The sequence below is a fragment of the Neophocaena asiaeorientalis genome, unplaced genomic scaffold, assembly GCF_003031525.2.
Source record: "Neophocaena asiaeorientalis asiaeorientalis breed wild unplaced genomic scaffold, Neophocaena_asiaeorientalis_V1.1 scaffold825, whole genome shotgun sequence".
Lineage (NCBI taxonomy): Eukaryota > Metazoa > Chordata > Mammalia > Artiodactyla > Phocoenidae > Neophocaena > Neophocaena asiaeorientalis.
Window position 1 is genome coordinate 265,034 of NW_020173937.1, and position 12,581 is coordinate 277,614.

The 12,581-nt window shown below is 61.3% G+C and overlaps 2 protein-coding genes across 5 annotated transcripts in view; both read left to right on the forward strand.

Annotated features, from left to right (window-relative positions):
• Window positions 1-6,010, forward strand: part of RASA3 (RAS p21 protein activator 3) — an 88,408-nt gene extending 82,398 nt beyond the window's left edge. For all 4 annotated transcript variants that reach the window (XM_024752658.1, XM_024752659.1, XM_024752661.1 and 1 more), the window contains 2 exons: window positions 2,556-2,739; window positions 4,670-6,010. In XM_024752658.1, the coding sequence (XP_024608426.1) occupies window positions 2,556-2,739; window positions 4,670-4,745 (260 nt within the window). In that variant the 3' untranslated portion in view covers window positions 4,746-6,010. The remainder of the gene's footprint in view (window positions 1-2,555; window positions 2,740-4,669) is intronic.
• Window positions 6,011-6,425: 415 nt separating this feature from the next.
• Window positions 6,426-12,581, forward strand: part of CUNH13orf46 (chromosome unknown C13orf46 homolog) — a 12,493-nt gene continuing 6,337 nt past the window's right edge. Inside the window, exons 1-6 of the mRNA XM_024752642.1 lie at window positions 6,426-6,448; window positions 6,532-6,552; window positions 6,842-6,944; window positions 7,638-7,785; window positions 8,142-8,389; window positions 8,856-9,054. Of these exons, the coding sequence (XP_024608410.1) occupies window positions 6,426-6,448; window positions 6,532-6,552; window positions 6,842-6,944; window positions 7,638-7,785; window positions 8,142-8,389; window positions 8,856-9,054 (742 nt within the window). The remainder of the gene's footprint in view (window positions 6,449-6,531; window positions 6,553-6,841; window positions 6,945-7,637; window positions 7,786-8,141; window positions 8,390-8,855; window positions 9,055-12,581) is intronic.

Genomic DNA, 12,581 nt, shown 5'->3' on the forward strand with positions numbered 1-12,581 from the left:
TGCACAGGGACATGGATGGACAGTCAAATGGAAAGGGGTCTTGAACACCCAGCCTCCCTCCCAGGATAGCAGTGATCTTGACAACAAGGGTTCACAGAAGGTCAGCCGGATTGGAGGCCTTACCGCTCACTTCACGGAGGCACCAAAGCACTGAGTCACTTTCCACAGTCTTCAGGCCTCTGCCTGGAACCTCAGTGCTTTCTTGAGGCCGATACTCTGCTGTCAGGGGCTCTCATCTCCTTGAGACCCTCGTTTACGTCGGCCAAACTGCCCTGAGCGCTCAGCCCGTGGGCTGACGACATACCAAGGCCTCTCCTCTGGGCCCAGCAGCCCTTCCGTGCTGGGAGGCGGCTGTGTCCCGGTCGCCTGCGAGTCTGTCCCTCACCTCCCTAACAGCAGGGACACCCACTCAGTGCCCCCCTGAAGTTTCGTGCCCAGTGATGCAGGGCCAGTGCAGGGCTGGGCGGGATCGTGTGCTGAAGGGCTGCCGGACCGAGATCACGCGGCCCAGGTCTTGGTGATGGCGGCCAGCCACCCTGTCTCTGCCCTGGAAGGCAGCCTGCACCCACACCTTCCCGCAGGCATGATGAGGGGGCCTGGGAAGGTCTCGGGGTGACTTTCACAGACACGGGGCCGTGCTGCACGTGTGACCATTAAATCAGCGTGAAGCCTTTTCACCCCCACCGCAGCTCAGCCAGCACCGCGGTGCAGCTTACCAGCTACGGGCCACCGTCTGCCCTAAGGAGGGACCAGGACGCACTTTTAGTCTTGCCCTTCCCACGTCGGGGCACGGACATTGGGCTCACTGTCAGGGCCTCTGTGTCCTGTGTCACCTGGCCGTCGGGTGTCCTCCCAACTTAGATATCTGCCCCCCAGCGTCGCCGGCAGGGGCCACGCTCGCGGTTCCAGTGTCGCCGGCAGGGGCCACGCTCGTGGTTCCAGTGTCGCCGGCAGGGGCCACGCTCGCGGTTCCAGTGTCGCCGGCAGGGGCCACGCTCGCGGTCCTCCGAGGAGTCCTTGGGACGCGGCTTGTCAGTCAGCAAGCCCGCCGGTGCACTGTCCCGCGTCTGCCCTGTGCTCTTCCTCGTTCCCAGGGCTGTTTTAGAAACGTGTACCCGCCGCCAGCCGGCCCCAGCACGCGCTCCAGCGTTGCCCAGGCTTGGTTTGGGGAGCCCCGTTAAAGAGGAGCGGAGGGCGAGCTTGCCGCCCGGCCCCGTGGATGCTCCGGGTCTGTTTTGGGTCCAGTCACGAATCTTGCGTCTGATGTTGGGCCCAGAATTAAGAGCTGCTCCCCAGCCTGGTCCTGGGACCTCCTCCCGGGTCTGTCCCAGCTCCCGCCACGGCGGCCACACTCCTTGGCGCCCTAGCATGGGATTCCCCATGACGCACAGGCCTCGGTGTGGAGCTGCTTTGGCATCCGCTGCGAGACCGGCTGGGCACACAGCCCCCTCCTCTGGGAAACGGCAGCGACGGGCCCCACCCGCCAGGCTGGCCCAGGGGCCGCGTGGAACAACCCCTGTGAAGCGGTTCACGCAGCCCCCAAGCTGAGGCAGCCGGGCGTCCCTGCCTGTGTCCCAACCCCGCCACCGCCCGTCCCCCCGCATGGGATCGTGGTCCTTCGGTGACTCCCATCCTACTCCTAAGCTGCCCTGTTTCCCAGAAGGGTTCACTGAGGCTCGGGAGCCTGAGGGACTCGCTCAAGGCCAAGCAGGCACAGCCAGAGGGGACTCGGGGGGGACGTGCAGGCAGCTGGGCTCCAGGGACTCATCGGTGCGGCTCACCGCACCCTGGGCGCTCCCGCCCGCGTCTCTGCCCCTTTATCCCTCCCGTGCGCAGCCCTTATATCTTTCTCACGTCATGTTCCCATTTCCTTTGAAATTTTGAATCTTCCCAGGTTCCCTTTGCACAGACTTGTGGTTTTTCAGTAGGAATTAAGAGGTTTCCCTTGAGTTGGGAGTGAAGGCAGTAAATCTTTCCGTGACAGTGAGCCAGCAGCACATCACAGGCCGTGCCGAAGGGGCCTGATGCCAGCTCACCTGGGCCGGGCACCGGTCTCTCTGTGGCCCTGGAGTGCGGGACTCAGCTCGGGTGTTTGTAGGCAGGTGGGGGGCCCGGAGGCCACAGCGTGGTCTTCAGCAGGAGTGAGGTGGGCGGATGAGAAAGGTACCTGTTGAGCAGGTGGGGCGATGGAGGCCCTAAGAAGCTGCTAGCACAGACTGGCCGACAGGTGACGGCCGAGAGGATGGCTTCTTGTCCGCCCTGCACCCTGCAGGTCCCTGCCGTGGCACGTCCCAGGAGCAGCCATCTGGGAGCCTGGGCCAGGCTGCACAGAGCCCGGTCACCCTGCAGAGGGGTTGGGCCCTGGTGCTCGGCGTTGGACCCTCGGGTCTGTGGTTCCGGCGCCACAGGCTTCTTCGGGGTTCAGGGTCAGCCCCACTCTTAGCGGTTCCTGTTTCGTGTGCGTTTGCGTGAGCGGTCGGCCCTTCCCGTGCGCTCGGGGGGCAGCCTGTCCGCTCGCCCCAAGCTGACCTCGGCCCCTGCCCCCGACGCTGCAGAGGCCTGCGGGAGCAGGTCTGTGTACGACGGTCCAGAGCGCGAGGAGTACTCCACGTTCGTCATCGACGACCCCCAGGAGACCTACAAGACGCTGAAGCAGGTCATCACCGGGGTCGGGGCCCTGGAGCTGGAGCACGCCCAGCACAGAAGGGACAAGTTCAAGAGGACCAAGTACGGGAGCCAGTGAGTCCGGGGTCTTGGAGGCGTGGGGAGCCGGGGAGGGACCGCCTCGGGCTGCCTGCCTGTGGGGCGCGGCGGGCCCCCATCTGGCTCCACCCCCAGTGCCCTCTGCACCGGGTCCCCGGAGGCGCCTCCTGCTCCTGCCTCACGACCCATGTGCTTCTGAAATTAGGCTTCCATCGTGGGCCAGCGGCCCTGCCCCTGGGAAGCACGTTTTGCCTCTCCGGGCTGGCTCTGGACGCCCCCCGCATCCTGGGAGGGAGGGGTCGGCCGCAGAGGGGCAGGCGCAGCCTGGCCACCCGCGCTCTGTGCCAGGGGCTGCAGCTCCGGCTCCGGGCAGGCGACCAGGCGGCGCCCTCCTCCTGCACGAAGGGTGTGGGTGACGAGAGCCTATGAGCACTTGGAGCCCACGGACCCACGGCAGAGCCCGCCCCAACACCTGAGGAGGGAGCCCTGCGTGGGCCCAGCCCCCTCCCTGTTGGCTGCTTCCTTCCAGGGAAGACGTGGCTTGGGTCTGGGAAGGGAAGGGGGGCTCTGGGAGAGACCCCGACTCTGGCCAGGCTGCAAGGGTGCCCAGCACCCCTGGGGATGCCGACCGTGCCTGCTGCCGGCCCCACAGACGTTCACATCACATTCTAGACCCTTTAACACCCTCTGTCAGAACCCACGCCGACCGTCTAAAAACGCCTTTTCTTAAACACGGCAGAGCCCATGACTCACGGCTGTGCCAGCGTCTATCAGCTAACAGGGCACAGCGCCACGGTGCTCGCTCCAGGAGGCCACGGTCTCCCCACGCATGAACACACGTGCCCCGCACGTTGAGACCGGGGTCACGGGCTGTGCTTCGCAGGCAGTTTTGGGCTAACTTCTTCCTTTGCTAGTCCATACTTCTCATGTGTATTACGATGAACACACATCACAAGCAAAGGTAGGGAAGGTGATGAGAACAACACCCACAGGAAAGGATGCTCAGCGTCACTAATCATTAGAGGGAAATGCAGATCTCACCACTACAGTGAGGTACCACCGTCAGAAAATCTACAAACAATAAATGCTGGAGAGGGTGTGGCGAAAAGGGAACCCTCCTGCACTGTTGGTGGGAACGTGAATCGATACAGTCGCTATGGAGAACAGTATGGAGGTTCCTTAAAAATCTACAAATAGAACTACCATATGACCCAGCAATCCCACTACTGGGCATATACCCAGAGAAAACCATAATTCAAAAGGGTCATGTACCTCAATGTTCACTGCAGCTCTATTAACAATAGCCAGGACATGGAAGCAACCTAAATGCCCATCGACAGACGAATGGATAAAGAAGGTGTGGCACATATATACAATGGAATATTACTCAGCCATAAGAAGAAACGAAATTGAGTTATTTGTAGTGAGGTGGATGGACCTAGAGTCTGTCGTACAGAGTGAAGTAAGTCAGAAAGAGAAGAACAATACCATATGCTAACACACATATATGGTATCTTAAAAAAAAAAAAAACGGTTCTGAAGAACCTAGGGGCAGGACAGGAAGAATAAACATGCAGACGTAGAGAATGGACTTGAGGCCACAGGGAGGGGGAAGGGTAAGCTGGGACGAAGTGAGAGAGTGGCATGGACATATATACACTACCAAACGTAAAATAGATGGCTAGTGGGAAGCAGGCACATAGCACAGGGAGATCAGCTCGGTGCTTTGTGACCACCTAGAGGGGTGGGATAGGGAGGGTGGGAGGGAGACGCAAGAGGGAGGAGGTATGGGGATATATGTATACATATAGCTGATTCACTTTGTTATACAGCAGCAACTAACACACCATTTTAAAGCAATTCTGCCCCAATAAAAATTAAACAAAAAAAACATGCGATGGCAGTTCAGAGGCGTACCAGCCACAGGGCGGCCCACGCTCACGCTGCTCTCTCTACACCCCCGCAGGGAGCACCCCATCGGAGACAAGAGCTTCCAAAGCTACATCAGGCAGCAGTCTGAGACCCCCGCCCATTCCATGTGAAGCCCGCGGGATCCCCTGTCCCAGGATGGTGCCCTGAGCTGCGCCGGGTGAGCCCGTGTCCAGGAAGGAGAGAACACCGGACCAGAGGGCAGCTCCTCAGCTTGCAAGCCGACAGGGGTCGAGCTTGTGAACTTCTGAGGCTCCCGGGCCATTTCCGGGTGGCTGTGCACTTGATCACGCCAGTGGCAGGCAACCTGAGCTGGCCTTTCGGGAACAGGGTGCCAGCGACACCGCGGCCTGCGGAGCGTGTGCCCTGTGCCGCGTGCACGTTTGTCTGCTGGTCTGTGGCGCCCGCACCGTGGAGCCTCCGGCACTAACGTTCTGCTTCGACTCAGCGGGGGTGTTGTGAGCGCTATTCTTCTCCCGTGAGCCGGACGTCCAGGCGGCCACCAGCACGCAGCCTCCTGGTTTCAGCTTTTGACATTTGTATCGGTCCTGGCCAGAGGGTCGGAACCGCACGGAGATCCCAGTTTGAGGATGCCCTCGCTCTTTGGGGACACGGGGTCCTTTTGCAGAGAGATTTCCTAGGGGTCCCAGCCTTCGTTCCCGGTGTGGGAGCCCCCCCGCCTGCTGCTGATACGCGTCCACGCAGCCACCACGTCAAGCGAAGTTGTGTTGTTTGCTGTCAGTGGGGCTAAAAGTAGAATCCACGTTTGCCACCCTGGTGGGAGTTTGGGGAAGGTTGTAAAAATAGAAATGTGCATTATTTTCAAGCTGTTTTTCTTAATGTTTTTAAAGGACTGTTTTTAATTAGCTCTTTGATATAAAGTAACTCAGAACATCCAGGCCTCTATGTGCCTCCAGACGACAGAAAAGGGAGTGGTTGTGTCTCATGGCAGCCAAGTGCAGGTCCCCGAGAGAGAACAGGGAGGGAGGCAGGGGGAAACCTGGGCCCGCACTGGGAGGCTTGGGAGCGGACGCCGGGCCAGCGGCAGAGCTCGCCGTCTCTGAGGCCCTGGGGGCTGCCAGGGCTGCTGTGCTTTTGGGGCTGGGGGTCCTGACGAGCTTCTGCTGACTCCCCCGAAGGCCCCGGCTGTTGTTCAGACTCGAGATCTAGATGGCAGATGGTAACATTGCCTGTTGTCGCAAAAATGGTGGAGGAAAATGTTGCAAAAAAGAAAAGCTCCATATACGCAGCTCTGAGGCTGCTCCAAACTGCAGTTTTTAATATGGATTTGTAACTTAATGTTTCTGTTTATAAGATACTAATGATTTGGGATGTATTTTACTGGCCAATTAAAACAGACCTTTTCTTCTTTCTGAGACTGGCTTGGTTTCACATGAGCGCCCACTGATAATGCACACGTGGAGATGGGGGTGTGTGGTGGAGTGGGGCAGGAGGGAGCTGGATGACATACCTGTGATGACAGGTGAGGTACCTTGACAACAAATGTGGTCCCTCTGATGATAGAGGGTGTCCCCCTGATGATAGGACAGGTCCTCCTTACAACAAGTGTGATCCCCTGGATGACAGGTGAGGTCCTCTATGACAGGTGAGGTCCCCCTAGCAACAGGTGTGGTTCCCGCTAGCAACAGGTGTGATCCCCCTGATGACAGATGTGGTACCCATGGTGACAGGTGAGGTCCCCCTAGCGACAGGTGCGGTACCTATGGTGACCGGTGAGGTCCCCCTAGCGACAGGGTGATCACCCTGACGATAGGTGAGGTCCGTTTGACGACATGTGGGATCCACCTGACAACAGGTTTGGTCCCCTGACAACAGGTAAGATTCCCCTGACGACAGGTGGGGTCCCCCTAACGACAGGTGGGGTTCCTCTGATGACAGGTGTGATCCCCCTGACGACAGGTGAGTTCCCTCTGACAACAGGTGTGGTACCCCTGATGACAGGAGATGTCCATTTGACGACAGGTGGGATCCCCTGATGACAGATGAGGCCCCTCTGACGACAGGTGAGGTCCCTATGATGATAGGTGAGGCCCCCAGGACGACAGGTGAGGCTCCTTGGATGACAGGTGAGGTCCCTCTGGTGACAGGTGAGGTCCAGTTGTGGGGCTTTGGGTTGTGCTGGAAACCACAATGCTTCTGGGATGGAAAGGTGTGGAGTGGGGCCCTGTGAGGGCCATGGGGACCTCAGGGCGGACAGAGACGGCGTCAAGCTCAAGGAGGGTGGGAAAGGCAGGGCCCCTCGTGTCTCTGAGGACTCAGCAGCGGGGTGTGTGCTCAAGGGCCAGACACAGGTCAGTGTCCCGAGGGAGGGGGGACAGGAGGCCGCTGGCCCGAGGGGAGACAGAGGGAGCTCAGTGCCGTTGAGCAGATATGGCTGCTCCCTTCCGAAAGGGGGGGAAGGAGCTGGGTGCACAACATGGGGGACGCGCCCCGCCCCCCGGGGAAAAATGCCTCTTCTCCTTTCTCCTGTCTTTTCTCCATTTGGTTTCCACTCAGTTGTCTTTTTACTTCCAGCCCCTGTCGGTCGGCCGCCTGGTATGAGAGAGTCGTGGGGGGAGGGGTGGGATTTGGCTCTGGGGAAGCCGGGGCAGGCCTTCAGGGGTGCCGCGGCCCTGAACCGAGGACAGTAGTGATGAGCGTCCTTCCCAGGTGCACGTGGACTGGGGAGGAAAGTGCTGTCCTGCTGCTCTCCGGCTCCCCCTGTCTGCTCCGGGTGGGGGCCAAGGGGTTCAGACGCCCCGAACACGAGCGTCCATGGCAGGGCCGCAGGGCGGCTCCCAAGGGCCTGCGCAACACAGGTTCACACGCAGGACCAGGCCCAGCGGAGAGAGTTGGGGCTGGCGGGGGCAGATAACGAGCTCTGCCCATGTCGGGGTATGTGGGAGGACTGAAAAGACAACACCTGGGAGAATGAGGACCCAAAGCCCCACTCCGAGGATCCCAATCTTTTGCGACCCCAGTCTGTGCCCACTGACTTTCTCCAGCCCACCTGTTACCCCAAGAGGGAGCTGGTTCAGCTGCCCGCCTCCATCCGTGTCCCCCCGGGGCACAGAGCCTCCGAGCAGCCTCCAGGGCGGCCCCTGCACCGGCCCCCGGCTGGCGGACCCGAGGGCTCCCGGGAGCTTAGATGCCGTGAGCTTGTTTAGGGAATGGAAGTGCACGTGGAAAAAGGGAGTTCGTCACTTGTACTTCATTCGGAACATTACGACACACCTAGTGCTGTCGGCTGGGTCCTCAGGAAACACCTGCTCTGATTTTCCCCCGTGGTCCCAGGTGAGAAGAAAAAATTGTGTTGAATAGATTATCAGAAACTTTCTGTTAGGCTGTGTCATAGGCTGAACTGTGTCACCCCAAAATTCATGTGTGAAGTCCTGGTCCCCAGGACCTCAGAAAGTGACTGCCTTTGGAGATGAGCCTTTAAAGAGGTGATTAAGGTTACATGAGGTCACTAGGGTGGCCCTGATCCAGTCTGACTGCTGTCCTTTAAGAAGAGGAGGTCAGAACACAGACACGCACAGAGGACGGCCCCGTGAGGACACAGGGAGGAGACGGGCATCTACGCACCGAGGAGAGCAGCCTCAGGAGGCCAGCCCTACCCACGCCTGGACCTCAGACCTCCAGGCTCCTGACCCAGAAAGCGATTGTCTACTGTGGAAGCCGCCCGAGCGAGCCTTTGGTCACGGCAGTGTCAGCAAACAGCTCAACTGAAAACGCGGAGAAGGGTTTCCTCGGCACAGTCAGAGGTACCTGTCCGCAGACGGCTGCCCTCCGATGCTGCGTTTGCGTGAATCTCCCCTCATCTGGAGGGGGAGGACGCAGGACGCCACCCAGGGCCCAGGCCGCCAAGTGGACTCCCCGCCGCGACCTCCGAGTCCTTCGTCCCTGCTAGGAATCGAGAGATTTGCCTGAAGGCTCAGCAGACCCAACACCAGAAGCGCCTGCAGAGCCACATGAAGGCCCCTGGCCGCCTGGCCCTTTGCCCTCTCTGCTGAGAGGCAGGAGGCCCTGGGAGGAGGCCACTCCGACCTAGGGCCGCGGGAAGGGCCAGCAGGCTGGCCTCTGCCTCTGCAGTGATGTCACAGGGGCCACCTAGCAACGGGGCCCAGGAACACAAGGGCAGCTCCCTGTGGAGGGGGTGGAAGCCATGCGCTCCGTCTGAGGGCTGCGTGAGAGCCAGCGTCCTTCTTTCCCGTGGCCCGAAGGCAGGGAGGACGGAGAAGGACACCACGGCCGCACACAGGAGGCACCAGCTAGGCCCCGGGGCCCCTCCCTCGGCCGTGAGCCCCGGACACCTCAAGGCGGCCAGCGGGATGGCTGAGCTCCAGAGAATCCGATGTGTGGGCGGCCTGCACCAGAAAGGGGACCCCCCAAGCTGCATCAAGATGCTGTGCAAGGAGCTAGGTAGGGCCGGGGGCAGGGCGGGGCAGACTGCTCTCCCCGGGCCAGCGAGGGCCACACACCCACCCCCCACCCCGGACCAACTGCCCCAGCCTAAGATCCTAAAGGCCAGGGTGGGGCGTGTCGGGCACTGAGGTCTGAGGGGGCAGAGCCAGCCTGGGACTGGGTGGGGACACCCCGGGGTCCAGCACGGGAAGTGTCTCAGGTTTATGAGGAGGCCCTGGGGTGAGCCCCAGTCCCGCTGCCAGAGCCAGGGCCCTCGCGGCCAGGGGCAGCAGTGACCCCAAGGGGCTGGGGGCCGCCCGTCTGCTCGTCGCCAATGTGGCCTTTACGTTGTAAAGTATGCACACTTACACCTTGTGTCAGCCACGCGTCCCACGTTTCTAACCCTGCGAGCGGGCCATGGTGTGGCCGAAGTGGGGACGGGTGCCCGAAACGCCCTGGTCCTTACGTGGACCTGCCCCTGGAAGGTCAGCTACCCCAGGGCAGCGGGCCCGAGTTGGCGGAGAGACGGGGTGACTGCCAGTCGTCGGCAGAACCCCAGCAGTTGTGGTTCACACCAGCAAGTGCCCTTTGCTAAGACTGTCGTGTAGGAAGTCTAAGTGACTCTCTTAGGAAACAAAACACGGTAGGCGGGAAATGCGGTTTGCTTGTTCAAGCCCTAGGAGCGATTTTAAGAGGTCACTGTATAAAAATATTTGTTCTTCTCTCAGCTTAAAAATCCAAAGCTGTGTTATCTCTGGAGGAGGAGGGGAAGGGGGAGCCGGCGGTCACAGCACAGGGGCCGCTGCATCTCCACTACCTCCGACCGATAAAAGTCCAAGCACAGGGCTTCCCTGGTGGCGCAGTGAGAGTCCGCCTGCCGATGCAGGTGACACGGGTTCGTGCCACTCCTTCTCAGGCTCTCGGGAGGGCCGAGCTCCCCAGAGAGCAAACCAACCTATAACCTGCTCAGGAAATATTGCAAGTAGCCACAGTGTGTCCCCAGTAGTGCCGGCCACGGACCTTCCCACCCAGCACCGATGGGTTTGCCGAGGCAGGATGGAGGGCAGGGACGCACCGAGCGCTGCACTGCCAGCCGCCGTGCACACACCCGCCCCAGGCGCCAGGCTCGGTGGGGCTCCCGGACAGCATGGAGGGGATGCGCCGCCCGGAGCCGGAGCCCCGCGGAACACAGCTCGCTGTCTACATGGTAAAAGGAGACGAGGTGCGGCCTCCCGAGCGAGGGCGGGGCACCCGCCAGGCCTGGGCGCTCACACTTGGAAGCAAGAGCCAGGAGGCTGGTGCCGCCGGGCCCGCAAGCGCCAAGGTGACGTGGACGCAGGAGGCGGGGCCGAGCGCCTGTGGGACACGCCCCCCAGCCGGGCGGGAGAGGAGTCCGCGCACGGAGGGTCCGCGCGAACCCGCGGATCCACGGCTGAGCTCGCGCCCGGGCCCTGCGCCTTTGCCTGGGACGCCAGACCGCAGCCGCCGGCCTCGCTGCCGCAGAGCCTCCGGGCCAGGCGCCCCAACGACGCCCCCACTGCAGGGGTGCGTCCAGGGCAAGGAGGGGGCTGTTCCCCGGAGGGGCTCCAGGCATCGGCGAACTGGGCCTGCTGAAATCCGCAAGGTGGAGGAGGGGGCGAGGGGCGCCCTGGCCGCGAGGTGGCGTCAGGCCGGTCGTGCAGCGGGTTCCCGCCCGTGTCGGCCCCAACCCGGCCCGCGCCTGTCCCGCCCTCCGCTCCCACCGGCGCGAACCCCGACTTCCGGGGGCGGCTCGCGGTCCAGACAGTGACCTGTGAGTGGTGTGGCGATCACTTGGAGGCCAGCTGAAGAAAGGCAGCAAAGGAAATAGTCTCTTCGCGTGCGGGGGCAGCTTCTGCCCGGCCTGCTACTCCTCCCGGAGCCACGCACAAGCCCAGCCTGGAGCCTTACGGGCTGAGCCCTGCAGGTGCGCCCAGAACCCCGAAGAAAGCAGGGCCTTTCTTAGAAAGCGGACAAAGGGGGAACTCGCGAACACACTGATATTTTTACTTTATGATAACGAGGCACTGGGGGCAGGTGTGTGTTTCTCATTCCACAGCTGCTTTGGAGCAAAGAAAAACCAGGCTCTCTTTTTACTGATTCTTTCCTTCCTGCCAAATACACGTTACAGGAAGGAGCAGGTTTGAAGATCTATCTGGAGCGGCCCTGTGTCTTCTAAAAACGGACACACTTGCACACATACACAGACATGCACAAGCACACACGTAGGGGCTGCTGAAGATTTTCCGGAAGAAGCCCACCGTAGATCGCTGCCAGAAAACCACTGAGCCGATCCATCCGGGCCCTTCCATCTGAGGTCGACGCAGCGCCCTTCCCGCTGAGAGCTGCCAAGTTCTGAAATAGTCTCTGAAGACCCAAGGTCGCCTCAGCCTTGGCCTTCAGGGCTTTGTAGAATTCTAGGCGGCCAGGGCCAGCCTGGGGATGGCGGCACAGCCGCAGGTCAGCAGACGTCCCGGAGCCCGTGTGCGAAGAGGGTGCACAGCACCTAATTCTCACCCACAGGGAACTCAGACCAGAGACAAGGAAAGTGTGCGGACGACCCGGCCCAGGGCGGGGGCCGAGTGCCGGGGAGAATGGGCGTGACGGAAAGCTCCCTCCGAGGAAGGTTGCTTAACACTGGGCAGGGGGCCCAGGTCCCCATGAAGGATGGCGCTGGAGGACGGCAGGGGTCGGGGGACACAGTCCAGGGGAGGGACAGCGTGCAAGACAGCGAGGACCAGCGAAAAAGCAGGAACAGAAAGCAGGGCACCTGCCGGAGCCGGGCCCTCACCCCCTCTGTCCAGCAGGTGTCCCCGGCCCGAGGCCTGTGAGCTGAAAGGGTCCCGAGTAGCTGATCTGGCCACCAAGTTCTGTAGGAAGTCCTCCGGGTAGCGGCTTGCAGAGGCGTCCTGCTGGGTCTCCTGTCAAAAGCATTATGTAAAGCTTGGAGTCTCCCCGGGGCGGTGTTTTCATCGGGGCCAGGGGGCCAGGCTGTGTGTCAGGCTGGGGGGTGGAAACCAGGCAGCTCTGGGGAGAGTCTGGAGCAGCTACGGGGACCGTCATCTCAGGCATCTTGGGCTCAGAGGTGACTGCACAGAAACGGGACCTGGAGCGTCTGCGACCTCGAGACCCCTCCCTCGGGGGCCTTCTCTTAGGTCCCAAAGGGATAGGAAACCCCCTTGAGGTCTGCGACCTGCGAGAAGCAGAAGCCTGCGTTTCACCAGGAAACCCCAGTGTCCTGCTCAGAGCTCACAGCTCACGAGGCTCACGCTGTCTCGCCGAGGTCACCAAAATGCAGCTTCCCGTAATTGTTTACTGACAACTGCTCCATGCATGAGCCCGGGTCTGGATCCTGTGCCCCTTTCTCCTCACCGGACAAAGACCTTTCCCAGCCAGAGGACTCCCACCGCTGGCAACGCCCCTCAGAGGAGCCAGGAGGAGCGTCCTGGAGGGTGTGGTGTGGTTCAGATCTCACCTCCAGTGCTGGGTCCCCACCCCCCCCCCCCCCCCCCCCCCCCCCCGACCCA